The 15,805-nt window shown below is 47.4% G+C and overlaps 1 protein-coding gene across 2 annotated transcripts in view; it reads right to left on the bottom strand.

The window, feature by feature from the left end:
• Positions 1-15,805, bottom strand: part of CHD2 (chromodomain helicase DNA binding protein 2) — a 55,702-nt gene that overhangs the window by 20,181 nt on the left and 19,716 nt on the right. For both annotated transcript variants that reach the window (XM_035554860.2, XM_035554859.2), the window contains exons 5-19: positions 12,144-12,205; positions 10,671-10,793; positions 10,221-10,370; positions 9,159-9,292; positions 8,269-8,494; positions 7,351-7,451; positions 6,681-6,725; positions 6,339-6,514; positions 5,520-5,644; positions 4,776-4,992; positions 4,105-4,194; positions 3,229-3,419; positions 1,991-2,179; positions 1,486-1,648; positions 949-1,101 (exon numbers count right to left, since the gene is read on the bottom strand). In XM_035554860.2, coding sequence (XP_035410753.1) covers positions 949-1,101; positions 1,486-1,648; positions 1,991-2,179; positions 3,229-3,419; positions 4,105-4,194; positions 4,776-4,992; positions 5,520-5,644; positions 6,339-6,514; positions 6,681-6,725; positions 7,351-7,451; positions 8,269-8,494; positions 9,159-9,292; positions 10,221-10,370; positions 10,671-10,793; positions 12,144-12,205 — 2,145 coding nt within the window. The remainder of the gene's footprint in view (positions 1-948; positions 1,102-1,485; positions 1,649-1,990; positions 2,180-3,228; positions 3,420-4,104; positions 4,195-4,775; positions 4,993-5,519; positions 5,645-6,338; positions 6,515-6,680; positions 6,726-7,350; positions 7,452-8,268; positions 8,495-9,158; positions 9,293-10,220; positions 10,371-10,670; positions 10,794-12,143; positions 12,206-15,805) is intronic.

Here is a 15,805-nt window from a genome sequence, read left to right as displayed (position 1 = left end):
CGCAGCGGGTGACACTGCAGCTCCCGTTACAGGCTCCCAGCCAGGATCTCTGTGTTTGCTATCCTCTCCTCGGGGTTTATCACGGGACGAAGGCCAAAGCAGGGGCCTGGCAGAGGAGGTGTTGTGCAGAGACGGAGCTTAATTTATTGAGGTCTCGTATGCTGGGAACGCGTCCCTCGCAGCAACCTTCAGGAAGTGGTACAAGTCCAGAAAAACAGCAAGAGGGCTGGCTAGCCAGCATCAGTCGGATGGAAACAAACTGCCCAGGACCCATTAGCCACCTCAGGTAGAAGAAATACGGATATCAGCATCCCTAAATAGCTTCAGAGAGCCAGCAAGGGAAGCAAGCTCCAGGGCTGAGAGCCCTCTGCACAAAACTGCCTGCTGGTAGATGTGGGGACGCCTGCATGCAAGGGCTTTTAGCATGAGCACATCAGTTATCTCAGCTAGAGAAATGGATCACGGAGTACAAGGGGTTTCTGTTAGGCAGGCTGTCCAATCCACAAGATGGTTTAGCGATTAACACCCACCAACAAGTGTTTGAATCCGTTGTACAGGATTCTCCCCATCATTTAGACTCTCGCTTCATGAACAGCAGTATCAAGCTGTTATAAGAGCAGTCCTCATCTATAGCTCTCAAAGGATACATCATTATCCTCACTTATAGAAAGCAAAACATCCACAAAAAGAGAAGTGCCATGTCCAAGGGGCAGCATCAGACAGTGCGTGAGGCATCCCACGCTCTCAGCTGGTTTCTGCCTCTCCATATGTTCCCTTCCTGGAGTGCCACAGTGAAATGAAGGGACTTCCCTGTTCCCTCCAGTGTATTTCAGTGCAACCTGTAATCCCAGCCACCCCAGCCTCTGGGAACCCGAGTGCCTCTCATTGCCCAGGCTCCCTCCTTATTTTCAGGTGAACCCTGCTGTTTGCCATGCAGATGTTTCTCACCTGAAAAGGGTAGTGTTTGATAGTCAGGTACTCTGCCAAGATGTCCAGCATCCTCACCATCTGGGAGAAGATCAGCACTCGGTTGCCTCTGTCTCGCAGCCTGGTCAGCAGCTTGTCCAAGAGAATTAGCTTTCCACTGCTCCTGATCAGAGACTGAAGAAGTAACCGTCATTCCAGCTGATGTTTTCCAACCTTACCCTTGTGTATACTACACAGAGACATGCAGAGACCTGCTTCTTTGGGGACCATGCTTCTCCCACACCTCTCTGATCAAATCACCTGGATTCACACAGCAGAAGGCGCGCACACAGTAAATTACCCAATATAAGTCTCATACTGCATGCACCTCCTGCACAAGATCCCACAATATGTTGCCTATGGTGGAAGGGAAGGGCAGGAGATTCAGTGGCTCAGCTGTGAGGACTATTTCCAATGGACAGAGGCAGCTGAAGCTAAAGCCTCACCTGATTTATCTTGGTGAGAGGATGGGAGGAAGAGGAAAGTTAAGGAAAAGCCATAACCAAGGGCGCTGCCCACCTGCAGGGTCTCAACGCCATTCTCTCTCTCGTTTTCCTCAGGAGGTTTGATAAGGTAGCAGTGGTTGCAGCACTTCTTCAACTCCATCACAATGTTCAGGAAACCAGATGTGCTCCCCCGTGTTCCCTTTGAAAGAGCTTTGTAGTTTCTTGTCAAAATCCACCTGCAGGCAGGAAAATAAATCCAGATCATTCCACAGTGCAAAGAAGGCATGCTGGAGCCTGAGAGGACCAAAACCTTCAGGGACATCCTAGTTCAGGCATCAGTCTACTCTCTTCCCTCCATCTCTCCTCGCTTCCTCCAGAGGATTCTGCTTTTTCCTCCTCACTAGAACTCCTGATCTTACTTTCCTCTTGACAGTATTACAGTTAAATATTAAACAGCACCACAATTCTGTGGGGAGCTTTACTCCCCCAAAATGTATTCCACGAAACATGTTCCCAAGTCACACAGAAAGCTGCTCCCATTTCTGCCGGTACTCCCAGTAACTTAATAAGCAACTCACTTGTAATACTGCTTCTGCAGAGCAGACATTTCCACCCGGAGGATCTGCTCCACTTTGGCTGGCAAAGATTTCTCCACATCCTTCTTCACTCTGCGCAGGAGAAAGGGCTCCAGGACTTTGTGAAGGCTCTGGTAGCCATTCTCTCTACCTTTCCCGTGATCTTCTTCAAAATCTTCCCAGAACTCAAACCTAGCAACAGAAATCAGTAGTAGAAAGTAGAAAGTAGTAGAAAGAACACTTTGTATTATGGTACCAAACAGCACATACCAGATATGCTCACACTGCATGATGAGACAAGAGACCACGAGTTTGATGGAGACACAGAGGAGGATAAAAGGTTCACTCTACTCTGGCTAACTGAACAGAGTGGTGGCAAAGCTAGAAGCTCTCTGGGTTTAGGTACCTTCCAAATATTTTATCTTTGAGCTCCATTGCTCCGCATTGACTCCCAGGACCAGAAATCCCAGGTTTTCCAATATTCTGCTCCGATGTCTCCTGCTAGCATTTACCTAGCTGTAGTTTCTGAAAGTCCCACATCAACCACCCCTCAGGCAGGGCTTTGACAACTAGATTCTGTTTTACACTGCTCTGATGGCTTTTTTGGACTGCTGCTTCCTCTAACAGCTCCTTTGAAATTTGACAAACTGCTCTTCTCTGTTTGTGAGACCTTAAATCTCTCCCTTCAATCTTTCTGTGTTCCAACTAAAAGAATTTGGGGGATAGCTCTTTGTACAGTCAAACATCATTTGGGTGAGTTTGGGGGCATGCTCATCCTAGCCTTAGCAATGCACATAGCCCATTTCGTTTTAAGAAAACAAAACATTTGTTATAATGTGGACATGCAAACGATCAGCTAGACACCACTGTCCTCGAGCAATACTCCCAGGGACCGCCATAAAAATGTTTGGCAAGGATGGCTGAACCGCATTGTACCGGAAACCTCAAAAATGGTTGAGATGATTGCTTAAAACAAGGTTAGCTTTTTAGAGATGGCGCTAAGACAGCAAACAGATTTGAAAGATGTGTATTAGGTTTCCCCACTCAATTTGGTGCCAGAAATACTCTTTGTATTAGTCATTTAACCTCTCATTTTCCCTACAAGTGTTTGTTCCCTTTTCACTGGTCTAATGCCACTGAGTTTAATTCAGGGTTTCTGTCTTTCTGCTCTCCCTCAGTCTATTTGATGGACAAGAAAAGACACACAAAGGTATTTTCTGAAGCACCAAAAGGAGACTTACTTCTCCGGCATGATGAAATGAAGCAGGGACCAGAGCTCTTTGAGGGAATTTTGAAGTGGGGTGCCAGTGATCAGCAGCCTGTGGTTGGACTTGAAGTCAATCAATGTTTTGTACAGCAAAGAGTCATCATTTTTCAACCGATGGGCTTCATCCACGCCTAGAAAGGCCCAGTTAATACTTCCCAAAACAGCCTGAAGGAAAAGAATTTAAATATATATATATATATATACACATGCTGGGTCAGATGAGTCCCCCCACGTTGCTCATGCCTCTCTCTCCGTGGCCAGAAACCACTGTCATGTTTGCTTTCCAGGGAGTCCTCCCCCAAGCCCCAGTTCCTCTCTTTCTCCATGGCCATGGAGCCCTACTATGGCACTGGCCTCACTGACATGATCAGAGCAGCAGCAGTAGCATATAGCACTTTTATTTATAGCTACATATAAAACTACGTAAGTTATGACAACCTGAGAGTTTTGGTTATTTTTTTTTCACTAGTATTAAGTTTCTTGTTTTCTCCTAGGACTCAGTGATGCATTGACTGGGTTGACGTGCATTTCCTAAGCAGACAGATTTTGCTTAAGCGTGAAAATCCAGATACTGGGAGCCCTGTGTCAGAAGTTTAGTGTAATGTTTTGCCCTCTTAATTAGTCTAAACTAAACCAGGTAAAATCCCACTACAGCTCTGCTCGGTGTCTTATAAGTATAAAAATTAACACAACTGCCACAGTACTAGAGTGAAGACACAGTGAGCGTCCAACAAACCCTCTGCCCACTTCCACCATACCCTCTACCCTCTGTCCAACCCACTCAGAGGCTGGTTTCCCCAGTTACAAGCAAGAAGTGACCTAAATAAAACATCCTTGGCCCATTACTCACCTTGTCTTTGAGGAGGATCTCATATGTTGTAATAAGTGCATTGAACTTCAACCTTTTAGACTGAGAGTGGATCCACTCATATTCACGTATCTGCGAGAGGAGACAACCAACATTATTGAAGGGAAAGAGTTAACAGGTCTTATTTGAGCGTAGCTATAGCTGGAGACTCCAGCCAAGTCCAAGCCCTGCTGCTGAACATGACATTTGACGAGCAAAGGGTGTCCAAGGAGCAGCTTGTTTTACTGCACGCATGGCTCTTACACAAGCACCAAAATAAGGTCAAACAACTTGCTGTTGTGACATTCCCCCACCATGTCACTACTGCCACCACTAGACTCACAACATTTGCGTGCCGCCTTGTCTGAATAATTCAGACCAGACAGACAAGGCTAGCAGTGGTGCCCTGCAGCACGTTTCAGCCTAGTGGTCTCCAGACCCTCTAGGGGAGGCCAGTACTCCTGTGCTCACTCTAAGGGGGAAATAAGGTAGAAAAGTCCCTACAGCAGGGAATTACACCCAAGTGCTCAGCTACAACCAGCTCTAAGTGCCCACAGGACTGTCGGTACTCTCCAGCAGATGGCATGTCACACACATACATGCTACACAGAAGCTGCTGCATTGCACCCAGCGTTTCCATCCAACCCCACACCCTCCGCTTTCTGATTACCCACCATGTTCCTGCTCATGAGGTCTCCGATGTAAACGACCACGTTTATCTCAGGTGCCCACACTTCAAACTCTCTCTGCCACGAGGTGAGAGTCGACAGAGGTACCACCACCAGGAAAGGGCCGTACAGCTGGTGCTGGTGGAAGAGGTACGACAGGAACGATATTGTCTGAATCGTCTTCCCCAGGCCCATTTCATCAGCCAGGATCACGCTGTTGTTCCTGTGCAGGAAGAGAACACACACAAATACTGTTTGACTACATGTTTGTGCCACTGCTAACGTACTGTGCGTTAGCACAAATAGCAACCCACAACAGAGACAGAAAGGGAGCAGTGCAAAAACATTTGTATGAACGCTTGTGAGTGGATCCCAGAGAAATCCAGACAGCAGCTTGCAAAAAGGAGCAGATTACAACCATTCCAAACTGGCACGCAAGGATGAAGGCGCAGGGAGAAGGAAATCAGTGGCCGAATTTTAGAAGGACATTTCTCAAAGACTTCAACAAAGACTTCAAGTGTGCAAGCATGCTGAGCCTGAAACCAGTTATTTTCTGCTTTCTTTGTTCCATCTACAATGCAACTGGGTGTGAAAACACTTGAAATCCTTCAAGCTGCAGAAGCAGGCTCGGTAAAGACCTCCCTTGAGAACAAGAGGGACAGATCCCACTGGGATAAAAATCAGGAGACGCAAAACAAATGTGGCTCGTTTGCGGTGCTGACCAGAGCTTCAGACAGCATCCGTACGTACTTGCACCATGAGTGAGCGAGCCAGTTGAGGCCCTCCAGCTGGTAGTCTCTCAGCTCCAGGTTCTCACCACCAATGTAAGAAGGCTGTTTCTTCAAGGCAACAAACCTTGGTCTCTGCTTCAATACCTGAAAAAGATGACACCATAAGCCCGCTGGAGAAAAAGATCAGGTAAGGCTGAAAATTCAGCAATGAAATCTGTGGGTTCAGTGAGGAATGTAGATTGGCTCATCAGTTAATGCCCATTTTTGTCTTCCTAGCTACTTCTTGTGTCTGCAGTTCAGACACCACTCAGCAGTGTTCTGTTTTCCTGCCTTCCTCCAGTTCTGATGATCAGAGCTGTGAGTCCTCCCAAGAGTGCAATAAGCTGTACATAATGCACACTGGATGGAACAAATTCCACTTTCCTTTTTGGCCTTTTCTGTTTTTTTTTCTCCCACTGTCTCCATCCCTCTCCTCCACTGTATCAGCGTCTTGCAGACTTCCTCTTTTCCCAGCTGCGCTGTTTTTCCATTCAACTGATATTAAAACTTTGCCTTGCTGCAGCAGCTCCTCCTGAGGAGGAAGCACTTTGCAAGGATTAATTAAGCCTCCCACTCCGCAGGGGGACATAACATGCTCATTGTGCAGAGTAACTGAAACCAAAAGGGGTTCACATCTCTGTCTAAAGTATAGGAACAGCAAACAGCCGTTCAAACACTGGTGGGAAGATGGGGAAATGGTCTCTGACATTTATCCTGACAAAACTTTATGTTCCCACTGTTTGTGTCATCACCCAGCCTGGAGAAACAGAGCAACCGGAGAGAAGAGAAGCAAGCAAACCTTGCAGTCCCGGGTAGGAATTGTTTTGGAGTTGTTACGGTTGTTGAAGCTGTCAATGCAGTGCTGGAATTTCTTGCTTATCAGAGCCTCATCTTCCCAGCTGCATTCCGCGTAGGGCAGCCCCATCCACTTGCACAGGTATTCAGGGTCATTTGAGGATGTTTTGCGACTGTTTGCTGCAAAATATGAAAAAAAAAAAAAAAAGCCCAAACATCATCAACTGCGGTTCTGTGGCTGAACCACAAGCGTGGTTCACCAGGGCAGTCTGAACCACCCCTACAACTGCAAGACAGGTCTTGGCTAATGGGAAAAGCGTAGAGAGGCCAAAGAGTGCTCCTTTACCTGGGAAGTCAGCGTGCCCCGTCGCAGACTTGCTGGTCTTCACGGCTGTGGTTGGAGACACAAGGGAAGCAAGGGTTTATGTGCTGGCAGCCAGCAGGGGGAGCAGGACAGACAGAGGACCACGTGCATTTTTGAGAGGAATTGTGTGGAAATAGGTTAAACAACTCTCCAGGCCAATTGCTAAAGCAACTGGATGCCGGCACCTCTGACTGATATTGCTATAATAATAGTGAAGTGCTAAGCCCCGTTTTTACTTTTAATAAGTAAGTAATCATGAAAATCTAACCCCTGAGCTGCCTTGCAGCCTAACCACATCCTTAACCACAATGTCACGGAAAGTAGTCGTGACACTACCAGGCCTGTGCTTCTGCAAACACCTTGACTGAAGTCAAAGGACTTCACCAAGAGCAGCAACTTCAGCGAGCCCCTGGAAGCTGGGTGTATCATCCCATGCTCCAGGCAACGAAAGGGCAAGTGACCAGCATTGCTTGTAGATAAAAAATTGAAAACATGTATAGCTACTGTTCAATCCCTACATTTCACACACCGTTCTCCAGTGATATGGGGATGCAAGGAGAAAAAGGGAGCCTTATGCTCATTTTGCTGTCAGTAGTGATTAAGGTTCCCAAGTCTTACTTCACCCCTTTACAAAAGTATTGGGTTCGCTTACCAATTACTCTCTCCACTATTTGATACTGTTTGTTCAGCTCTGAAGCCAGCTCCTGTTGGCAGTTGAAATATTCCACATCTTCAGGGGATACCTTGGCCAGCCTATATACAAAAAGAAAAAAAAAAAAGACATTATAATGCTTCTGTAACGTCATAATGCTCATTGAGGCAATGTATAGAAATTTTATTTTCTTATATGGTTATGGAATTAAGTCACTGAAGCAGACTACTGCTTATTTGACATATATATTTCTTAAAGTTTCCTATAATTATAAAATATTACTGGGAAGCGGATGTCATAGAGGCTCCTATTGTCTCCCTGGTAAATGACTCCTTATCCTGCTGCAAGAATCAGCCACAAAAATCCAAATCAAACAGTCAGGGATGGAAGCTGCTACTCCAGCTTTATCACTTTGGAAACACACAGTAGCCCCCTTTATATTTCTTGGGGAGGTCAGACAAAAACGTACATATAGACAAGCCCATAATTAACAAGGGTTAACAAGGCTGCCTTGAAGCAGCCTGCAAAGCAAAACTCTACAGCCTGCCCTGTGATGAGCCCTGTTTTCCAGCACAGCTGCTTGGTTTAGCACGCAAGGTCTCACTGCTATCCATGAGCCCTTATGTCACCTCCTGGGCCAGGTGCACCTTTTATTTGTTGTCAGCTACCCAACTTATAAGCCTGGGAACTGGCAATATGTGAAGTTCTGTCTCCTCTCTCTTTTAATACCATAGCCACAGACATCATTTCTATGATGGGGATGTTCATCAGCAAGCAAAGTGTTGTGCACTGAAAACAGTTGCTTTGGATGGAATATGCTTTGTGAGAAGAAACCAAATGTTTTCAGCCTTGACGGTGCAAACCTCTGGCTAAAAAATATTCTCCCAGGGCGAAATCACTGGTTGAAGTAAAGCATACCATTGCTTGATCTCCTCCTCTTTTTTCTTGAAGTTCTCTAGCTTTTTCAGGCCCTTCACTTTCTGCTGCTGCAGGGACTCTTCACTCTCCCATGTGCTATGGATGTATGACCAGCCTTTCCATTTGATCAGGTACTGAACTTCTCCCTCATCCTTTTCAGGGTCAAAGTCAGCACTTGGGTTGCCATTGGCTTCAGTTGCATACACTGTGGTGGAAGCACCAGTGGCTGCAAAAGAAATCAGGCTGCAGTTGGTACCTTTGTTAAAAAGCACTGGACATGAACTGCGTTAGAGCAGGAAGTTATTTTTTCTAATGCATCCTTTGTGACAGCACAAAGAATATCCTACAGATTCTTCCACCCAATGAGACAGGCATACAAAAGTTTTCCATACAACAGGATCTTTTTAAATCTCTCTATCATAAATGCCTTTTCTTTAAATATAATTCAAAGGTCTCTTGAAAATACCCAAGACCATTCAGTTTTACAAAAACACTTTTGTGAGGCTATGAGAACAAAACATCGGCTTTATTTCCATTGTGGCTTTGTCAATGCAGCTATGAAAACTGACTACTGGAAGAGCTATTTTATCTTTTAAAGAAGAGAAAAGCAAGAACTTGCAGAACAATGACTGCATCTTTAAAATGCGTGCACGCTAAAAGAAAGCTGCCAAGCACATAAACTTGACATTTTAGGTTTTTCAATGGTAGATTTTTTACAAAAGCTGCTAGAAGGAAGAAATAAGAGGCACAGACGAAAGCGTGAAGAGCACTGAAATAACCCTGAGCCCCACTGGAAGGCTTCAAAGTTGCAAAAGCATTGGACCAGTTGAAGAGAAACAGAGAGTGCATGACTGAAATCAGAAATAAAGTCTTTTTCCAGAGCTACGCACCTCCTTTTTTTCCAAGCCTGATGTCCAAGACTTTCTCAATAGTTTCACTGTTGTCTTGCTGTTCATCAGCTCCTTCCCCAGTCATCTCTATCAGGTCATCAGAATCCGTCTCAAAATCATCATCTTCTTTGTAACTGAACAAGATCAAAACCAAACTGATAAAAAAGCCTTTGACTCTTCCCAGTCCAGAAACACAGAGTGGCACGGAGTGGAGCAAGCCTTTTCCAGCATTTATTCTGGGGCTCAGTGCTTGTTCAGCACACGCATCTCTTAAATTAGCCATTCAGTATTTTTCCCTGAGACACAGATAGTAGCTACGTTTTACCAGAGCAATAGTGCATCATGTCCATATAATGTTTTTGATCATGGCCAACACCAGATGCTTCATGAGGAAGTGGAACAATCCCTGCAGCAGAAGCAACGTAAGACCACCAACAAAGTCTCTTCCATCCAGTGACAGATTATTTTACGTTTAATAACAGAGGTTGCAGAGCGCTGAAAGGCTGCTCAGGTGATACGCTGCCCTAGGAATTACACATCTCATCTCTGATGAATAGTGAACAACCCAAAAATATTCTTGGGCTGGCTCTTTGCAAGTCCCTTATGAGATGACTGCCAGAAGGCAAGAAGGTGTACTGGGGAATGGATAATGCTTTGCCTCCACCATGTCTCAATACTCTGTCCTAAGGAATTACTTATCAGCCATCTCAGACAATTGCCCCAGTCTAACACAGCTGCTCCCTCCTACTCATTTTAACCTATTAATTGCAATTCTTAATCTCATTTGAGAGTGTTTTAGAAACATTAAGCAAACCTCCTCGTGCTTCTCTAAGAGAAACTGGTAAATATTTCCTGCCATACAGATGGCAAACCAAGGTAAAGAGAAGTCAGATGCTTGCAGCGTGAACCTGTTCAAAGAGCCACATCTCAGGCAACAGATATATCTACAGGGTCTCTCTGCGGTGTCACACAGGGAGTCAGTGCCTGGGGCAGGGAATTTGGGGTGCCCTCTTCCCCAGCCCGCCAGCTCTCATCAGCAAGCCACCTCACACTCCTTGATACCTGACATTTTTGGCTGCTCTTCGTCGAGTTTGTCTCTTGGGGGTCTCATCATCTTCATCGTCATCGTCGTCTTCAGATGAGTCCGGTTTCTTCCTCTTCTTCCCACGCTGGGGTTTGTGAGGTTTTTTAACATTGGTTTTCGCCACTGTTCTAAAATAAGTATTAGCAGAAAGCTATAATACAGTGGGTTTTACATAAACGTCCATGTTAGTAAGCCTTTAAAAAAGCACAAATTTCAAATATGAGAATCCTAAAGACTTAGCCTGCTCTAACTACCATGGCAACCACTGCATCACTCATGGAATAACTAGGTCCACAGGCTCACAATTGAGGGTAATATTGAAGAAAGCAAACATTCTTTAGCAACAAATAGAAACTGCCTCTCCACCCCAGCACAGGCAGGAAAGACATGCAGAAAAAGAGATACAGACTGAACCAACCACTCCTTACCTCCTCTGGGCAGGTCTTCTTGCTTTAACTTTCTTCGGTTCAGGCTCACTCTCTGCACTGGTACCCTGCTCCCCTCCATCTTCATCCTCTTCTTCACCAGAGACCTCTCTTTTCCATTTATTTCTGTGGTCAGAAATGTAGGTCATCAAGGGCCATCATATTTCAACACAAATGCTTGGCTAAGCAGGCATCCGAGCCATCTAGGTTAATACTAGCAGGCCATAATTATGAGAAAAAAAATACTGTGATGCATGGCGGAACTGATGCTGCAACTCTCTGCTTTTAGGAATAGGTCACGTCACCCAGATCTTAGTTACACAGTGGCATTATACCGTGAGCACGAGTGGCTCTCACCACGTGCTACAGCGGTGCATGTGGCAGGGCTGTGCTTCAAACAACGGGGTGGCAAAGCGCTTCCATTTATTTATTTTTCACTTCCACATATGCATTTCTGAAACGAGGTGGAAAAACCTTCAAGGTGGTTTCAAACAAACAGACATTTCTCAGAAGTGCTCGCTTTCACTTACAGTTTACGAGCCACAGGGTGCACAGATACACTTTCCCCTCGTAGCCCAGCAAACAGGGCAGGAAGTCTCATACCAGTTAGCTTTAAGTAAGTAAAGTTTCCAAGGTTGAAGCCAAATCCCACTGATGCTATTTGTGAAAGCAAGCAGGTTCTTCACGGGTAACTCAGAGCAAGATTCAGCTCTGAGCTCCCCTCCTCTCTCCACGGGGTACGTGGGGAGTCCACGGGGATTATTCCCCTTGCTCCCTGCCCCTTACTCCCCTTCATCTTGTTCTGCACTACTGTATACAGCTGAATGAGAAATTAAAAGACAAGAAAGAGGAGAAAGGGAGCTGGGACCACGTGGCATCCTGCTGTGTTTAAGTTTTCTCCAGCAGGCAGCTTGGTAGCTCTCTTCAGTACTCTCGGTGTTTAGAAAAACTCAGAGGTGCTTATTAGATGGAAACAGCACCAAAGCATAATTAAATGAACCTGGATATTTTGATGGGACATCCAAAATGTCCTTTCTGGAAGGTCTTGCATCTTATCAGAAGGTTATAAAAGATAAAAAAGATAACAATTTGGCATTTTATTCTCCATTCATTGAAAATGGGGAAAAAGTGAGGATTACAGTATTTGAAGTACCCCTGAATGAGAAAAAGTAACACAATGAAGTGAAAGACTGACAACAAAAAATGAACCCGACTTGTTCAGTTTCCCTGGCATAGGCAAAGTGGGAAAACAACAGAGAAGCTGGGAAACTGCAACCATCCATAGGTTTACATTCAAACTTCAATTTTAATCATCCGAAGTATTACTACTGAAAATATTAATTAATTTTACAAGCTTTCCATGTTGACAGTGCCTGTCAAACAATTACTACTATTCTGAAAAATAAAATAAAACAACAGAATGAAAGAAAATAAAACAAAGTGCCACTACTCAAAACCTCTCTCCCAGAAACTTACGTTTTTTTCATTTGCTTCTGGCCTCTTCGTTTTGGGCTCTCATTTTCAGATTCGCTACTTGCCTTTAATTGAAAAGAGAGAAAATCAGGTTGTAGGCTTCGCCCCGGACTGTCTCCTCAAGGACACAACTGAAATGCATGCACGTGTCCCGAGCCTGGATGCAGCCCGAGTGCTTTCACGGCGGCATTAGGGGATGTTTTGGTGCGACGGGGCTGCAGAAGAGCTGCCAGCAGCCCCACACTGGTCCCCCCAGTGCTGCCTCGGCTGCAGGGTTGGAGCCCCTGCTCCCAGCATGGAGCAGCAAAAGGCTGGGAGCCCCCCTGCAGCATCAGTGCAAGGCCACCCACCCCAGCGTCCACCTCCGGCACCTGCCAGGCGCCATCCCGGCGGTGGCAGCGGGCAGCGGCCCTGCAGCGTGCGGTGCCCCGGGGATCACACAGCGACGGGCGCGTTTGACCCTCCAAACCTTGCCCTGCTCGGGTCCTGGAGACAAAGCCACGGAGAGGGAGGGCTGCTCAGCTAGGACGCGAGGCGAGCATCAGGTCTGCTCCGTGCCCTGTACTGTCTGGGGAAGGAGGGCTTTCTGTGCTTGCACAGACCTACCTATTGCACTCACACAAACGCGTTACGACCCCTGCTTTCATTACAGAAACTTCCTATAAGGAAGGAAGTTCTCATTGAAAAGACACGGTTCTTATCACAAGTGTCCTCCTTACTCTCCTGGGTTTTTCTCCCGTAGCAAAAGCAGCCGAGGAAGCGGCTGGGTCAGACCCTGCCCTGCTGTTTTCCTTCCTGCTCATTCCCCCAGCCTCCACCAGTGAAGTCTTTCTGGCTAAATATATCTCGAGATATTCTACCTCCTCGCTGAACTATTTTAAATGTGGGTGTCATCAACTCCTACGGGCTGAGATAGCTAAAAATCTTTGTTGTATGCAGCCCTATTTTTGTAAAAACTGGTCAACCGTAAAAACAGATCCCCACACAATTAACCCCCTGAAACGAACAGATGACTTCGCCCGAGCTACTTGCCACGGAACACACAAAGCACCAGGGAGAAAACTGAAGAAGCCAACGGGAGATTTTTCTAAGGGTATTAAAACGATAGAAAAGGCCTCAAAGACTGCTTGCTCTATGCATCTTGCTCCTTTGAAATCTTCCGTTTAATAGTGCTTTTGGCTGCAATATTGAAGAATTGACCAGAGGGACCCCAGCCTCAGCTCTGGGTGAGCTCTGGCCGTGGCTGTGCCTCCCGTTCACCCGCCACGTTCCTGGGACAGCGGCAAGGCTCCGAACCCAGAGGTGCTCGTACAAAGATCACCTGAAATGGCCTGAGCTGCAGTGTTAAGAAGCCGAGGCAGGGAAGAGACATGCCCTGCACTTCTGCAGCCTTTATTTCCACTTTCCAGCTTCCCCTTCCCCAGCAGAAACTGCCCTTTGGCTTGTGCCTGGGTTTCCACTGAAATGAACGGGAATACTAGATGGCACATCAGACCACGAGCTGCATCTCCCGGTGGTTTTGTGCCGGATTTAGGTGACACACGAACACCTCCAGCGCTGTGTCCCAACACGAACACGTTCGCCACCTGTTGCACTGCACGGGATCCCCGTTTCATAGTCCAAGCATCCAGGAAGCAAGCGGCCGGCTAACAGCACGGGCAGCCCTGCCCTCGCGTCGCGCACAAACACTCCCACAGATTGCAGCTTCAGCACAGCACAGTTCAAAAGTCCTCACTTTTCTTTTTTAATCTTTTTCCTCCGTTAATCTCTTTTCTCCTCTCTGACACGGGCGGCTTTGCCATTCCGGCTGTGGGATGTTTTTCAGTAGCCGTCCCTCAATGCGTGTCTACTTTCTGCTGTCTCTTGGCAAACCACGAGCAGAGAGCAGTTGATTTTTCTCCTGCTCTGCGTCAGAGAAGACCAGATTTGGAGAAAACCAAACACGACCTTTGCCGCTTTCTGAAACTAACTCCACTCATTTGCCAAAATCCCACGTTTCAAGACTTTAGCGTTCGCTTTCCTAACGCCTCTGCTCTCCTGCTCTGCCGCCGTTTCCGCATAGCTGATGCTCATCTCGAGAACTCATCTTTCCCTCTTTGCCTTCAGAAATCTAACTTGTGGCTCTAGCTCGGCTGCCTTCGGCTGTGTTTCTCAAAGTCCCCGCTGTCTCCTCCGGAGCTGTCTCTGCTGCAGCCTGGCCCCAGCCTGAGTCACCGTGGCCTGCCCGGTGCTCCCACCCCGTGTGCCCGTGACTCAGCCGCTCCTCGCCCACCCCAGCATCACTTCTTGCTCCTCACCCGGCTCCGTCTGCCTTCCTGACCCCGGGCTGCCCGGCTCCAGCTGTGGCTGAAAGCTGCCTCCTACCATTTCATATAAAATCATTTAAAAAAAAAAAAGAATTAGCAATGTCTTAATTCTGAAATCCCCGTTTCGAGACCTGGATGCCAAACTTGACGCTGACTTGCTGAGATCAGCCCACGGGTGAGATCGGCACCTCCGCAGCGCAGCCGGAGCTGTTAGCAGCCCTTTGTCGAGGCAGGCCCACGGGCTCTGGCCAGCGGTGACCTGCGGGGTGAAGGGAGGCAGGGCGACAACCACGGAGCTGGGAGCACCTCCCGGAGGTCTTGTCTGCCTGCAGCCACGCTCAGGAGGAAGCAGACGGGTTGGGAAATCCCGTGCAACTCGTATGTTAATAACGTCACCTCCCTGAGCAGCATGAGCTAAGCTGACAACGTCCGCCCCCAGTCGCCACCGGGGTTTTTGGCAGCTCGGCAGGAGATACCAGGTGTGCACTGCTTGCTCTCGGAGCCTGCGGTGCCAGCGCTGCCCCAACACCGCGGCGCGGAGCAGGGCTTGGCCTGCCCCTTCCTCAATGGCCAAGGAGGAAGGAGATTTGCACAAAGACTGGCCTGCCCTAGCTCCCCTTCCCTACCGAAGGCTGCTGATGTGCCCAAAGTGTTCCCAATGCCGCTCTTCCAACTCGACTAGGGACCGGCCTCTTCCTGCCTGCACTCCCCACCTCCAGCCGAAGGGATCAGCCCTCCCTCTCCACGCCTCGCCAGCTCCTCCCGTCTAACTTATTCCTTCTTCTCTCCTAGCTCTTACAATGCACACAGCTTTACTAGATGAACTGTGCTGTATTTCACCATGGAGAAGTGCCATACAAGACATAATGCTGCTGCATACGTTGCACCAAGACGGCAGCAGCTTTAAAGATCTGGTCCTGCAGATTTTCCAAGGGTGTCCTCCCCACCAGCCCCTTGGCATGGCCCAGGGGGGCCTCTGGGGCTCACCCCGCCTGCTAGGAGACACGAAGGTCCCAGATGGTGGCTCACACTGAAGTCAAAGCAAGGATTTGGCTCATGTCAGGCTTAACAGAGCCCGAGGTCTGCAGAAAAGCTGGAGCCTCTCAGCTCGCCAGCTTAGTTTTCTGATGTGTGCTGAACTTCTCTTTCCTGGCGATACCGGTAACGTCTGAACTTTCAGCAAAGATGCGAGGCAGGGCATTATTCACAATGCAAATGAGCAGGACATTTTCTATTTTCAACGGTAAAAAAAGAAGTATTGGGGAATGGCTGGGCCCCTCTTTCACGCACCAGATGCACCATGCCATTTACTACGAATTCTAATTACAAACCATCCTTATAGCCAAAAGTTTGTGTCCA

The sequence above is a fragment of the Cygnus atratus genome, chromosome 11, assembly GCF_013377495.2.
Source record: "Cygnus atratus isolate AKBS03 ecotype Queensland, Australia chromosome 11, CAtr_DNAZoo_HiC_assembly, whole genome shotgun sequence".
Lineage (NCBI taxonomy): Eukaryota > Metazoa > Chordata > Aves > Anseriformes > Anatidae > Cygnus > Cygnus atratus.
Note: the sequence above shows the minus strand (reverse complement) of the source record. Positions and strands in the feature narration are given on the sequence as shown.